The sequence below is a fragment of the Aplysia californica genome, unplaced genomic scaffold (genome assembly GCF_000002075.1).
Source record: "Aplysia californica isolate F4 #8 unplaced genomic scaffold, AplCal3.0 scaffold00090, whole genome shotgun sequence".
NCBI classification, from domain to species: Eukaryota; Metazoa; Mollusca; class Gastropoda; order Aplysiida; family Aplysiidae; genus Aplysia; species Aplysia californica.
In genome coordinates, this window is record NW_004797360.1 from 201,615 (window position 1) to 204,244 (window position 2,630).

A 2,630-nucleotide genomic window follows, 5' to 3' on the forward strand; every position below is an offset into this window, starting at 1 on the left:
AGGCACAAACATGTAAAGTAGCAGTTTTGGGGACACTGAAGCTTTTGAAGTCACGGAACTTTGGTGGCTATTTTTGTGTGCGTTAATTTTACCTGAGACACCAGGCTACCCCAACCTCCCTCCTTCAATCACACAGTGCTTGACTTCTATTCAAGATAGATGGGTATTTTTTTCTGCAAAATCAAGACATGTGGACAAGCTTTAAGATGAAACCAATAACCCCTTATGCCCAAAAATTGACGAGCGCCTGATTCCATTGGGTCGTGACACACACACACACACACACACACACACACACATACAAATACACACACACACACACACACACACACACACACACACACACACACACACACATATATATATATACACACAAGCACACAGCAGCTGTAACAACATCAACATCAACATCAACAACAACTGATCCACCGCTGTCAGGAAAGTGTCACTGTAAATGCTGCAAATGAAACCAGAAGTCCAAATAAGGCAGTAGTCAAACGGGAAACACTGTCTTGAATAACGTTTACGGAAACACCCGAGTGGAGCTGGCCCGAGCTACCGTCGCCGGATTCCTCTGAAACAGCTCCTTGAGCAGACGTTGCGAGCACTTCCGATGATGACGTGGTGCGCACACGCACGCACTGCGAAACACGCACATCCGGTGATAGAAACACGGGGTTAACGCATACGAAATATTCGCTCCCCGCACTCAACCCACGTACCGTCGTGTGAGTTTTGTAAGGTTCGAGGTTCGAATCGTGTATCGCTTTCCCGCAGTGTGGTCTTTGTGGTGGGGAAGAGAGGCATGTCGTAGAAACGGTCCAGTAGAGTTGAGAACCGGTTTTGTACGGCCAAGTAATAACTGCCGAATGAGATGTGGATTCGACCATTGAACTGTTCATCTGTATGACAATCTGATCCTTCACGTCTTCGAATTTCAATCCGATCAAACTCTTAAGCGGATTGCACATCAGGCGCAACTTTCGAAGTCGTTCGGGGCCTCTCAGCGAGTCTGCATGAAGAACTTTGAACTGATTCGCAGAGAGGTCAAGTTCAGACAACGTGACCAAATCATCGAATGACCCCGGCTCTAGAGCAGACACGAGATTCGAACCCAGGCTGAGCACCCTGAGCTTGCGCATTCCACGGAACATACCAGGGTGGATGAAAGTTAATTTATTGTAGCCCAGCTCCAAGGATATCATTGTCTCCCTGATACTGTCGAAGGAACCGGTTCTGATATCACTTATCCGGTTTTGAGTCAGATCGAGATTCGCGATTCTTTTGGCAGTGTTGAAAATCTCTCTGTTGATTATAGTAATGTTGTTGTTCTGCAAATACAGCGTGTCTAGAGATAAATGATGAAAAGTTCGCCCACCGATTCTCCGAATTGCGTTCGAGCTGAGATCGATCAATCGAAGTTTTTTATAACTGGGAAATACATTGGACGGAATGGATTCCAGAAGGTTCTCGGACAGAACAAGAGAAGACAAGGAAGAATAAAAATCGTTCCCTTGCAAGAAAACGATGCTGGCTATTTTATTTCGCCGTAGAAGTATCTCTCTCACACTGGTTAAACCCTTTAGAGCGTCTTCCGAGAAGTTGGACAAACTGTTCCGGCTGATGTCCAGTTTGGTCAAAGACGAGAGACCGCTAAAAGTGTAGGCTTCCAGACTGCTCAGCGCATTGCGGCTGAGGTTGAGAGTGTGCACCTTAGACAGTCCGAGAAACGAACCAGATCTCAAAGAGTGGAGTCGATTCTTCTGCAGATGTAGTTTTTCCAGCGACGACAAATTCCCAAACGTTTGAACTGGCAGAGTTTCTAAACGGTTCCCGCCCAAGTGAAGATCCTTCAAACTGTTGAGATCGTTGAAAGACCCTGAACTGACCTCTTCGATGACGTTCCGGTGTAAAGTGAGCTCTTCCAACTTCGTCAGCCCCCTGAATACGTCATCGCCCAAACGAGGGATCTGATTGGCTGCCAGGCTGAGGTACTCCAAGTGACGTAGTTTGTCGAAAACCCTCGCCAATAATGTCTTGAGTTTGTTTCCGCTGAGATCTAGAAGAAGAATATCGTCTGGTACCACTTCGAGAATTGTCGAAAGATTAGCATCTTCCAACCCCACCGACTGGCAGTACACGTAGTAGTGAGTGGTGCAGCGGCAGGGGGCAGGGCATGATGACGACGATGACGACGACGACGCTACAGTAGGTCGCCATGACGACGACACCATGGCAACGATGACAAAGATGGCGGCCGCTGCTTTTACTGTCGATGGTGATTCCGGTCCCATTCTCTACACATCATTTCTGGGGAGATATGGAAAAGAGACGTTGTAAGAAAGTTGTAAGAGAAAAAAATCACTTGTCTCGTTTGTTTTTGCATAATTTTAAAAACGAAATAGTGCAACTCTTTTGCTCCTCTATTGCACTCTTTTTGCATATCATTCTTTCGGAGATACATTAGTAGGATTTTTTTCGAGGGAGGGGAGGGAGGAGGAGGGGTTATTCAATCAGCAATGTATGTGAGTTCGAGGGAGCCTTTTCATACTTTCTGTGAGGACAGGAGTGCCAGAGAGAGAGAGAGAGAGAGAGAAGGAGAGAGAGAGAGGGGGGGAGATGAAGAGAGA

At 46.7% G+C, this 2,630-nt stretch overlaps 1 protein-coding gene across 3 annotated transcripts in view; it reads right to left on the reverse strand.

The window, feature by feature from the left end:
- Positions 1 to 353: 353 nt before the first annotated feature.
- The window catches only part of LOC101853774 (TLR4 interactor with leucine rich repeats), a 29,612-nt gene continuing 27,335 nt past the window's right edge, over positions 354 to 2,630 (reverse strand). For all 3 annotated transcript variants that reach the window (XM_005094835.3, XM_005094832.3, XM_005094831.3), the window contains exon 3: positions 354 to 2,310. In XM_005094835.3, coding sequence (XP_005094892.1) covers positions 435 to 2,294 — 1,860 coding nt within the window. In that variant the 5' untranslated portion in view covers positions 2,295 to 2,310 and the 3' untranslated portion in view covers positions 354 to 434. The remainder of the gene's footprint in view (positions 2,311 to 2,630) is intronic.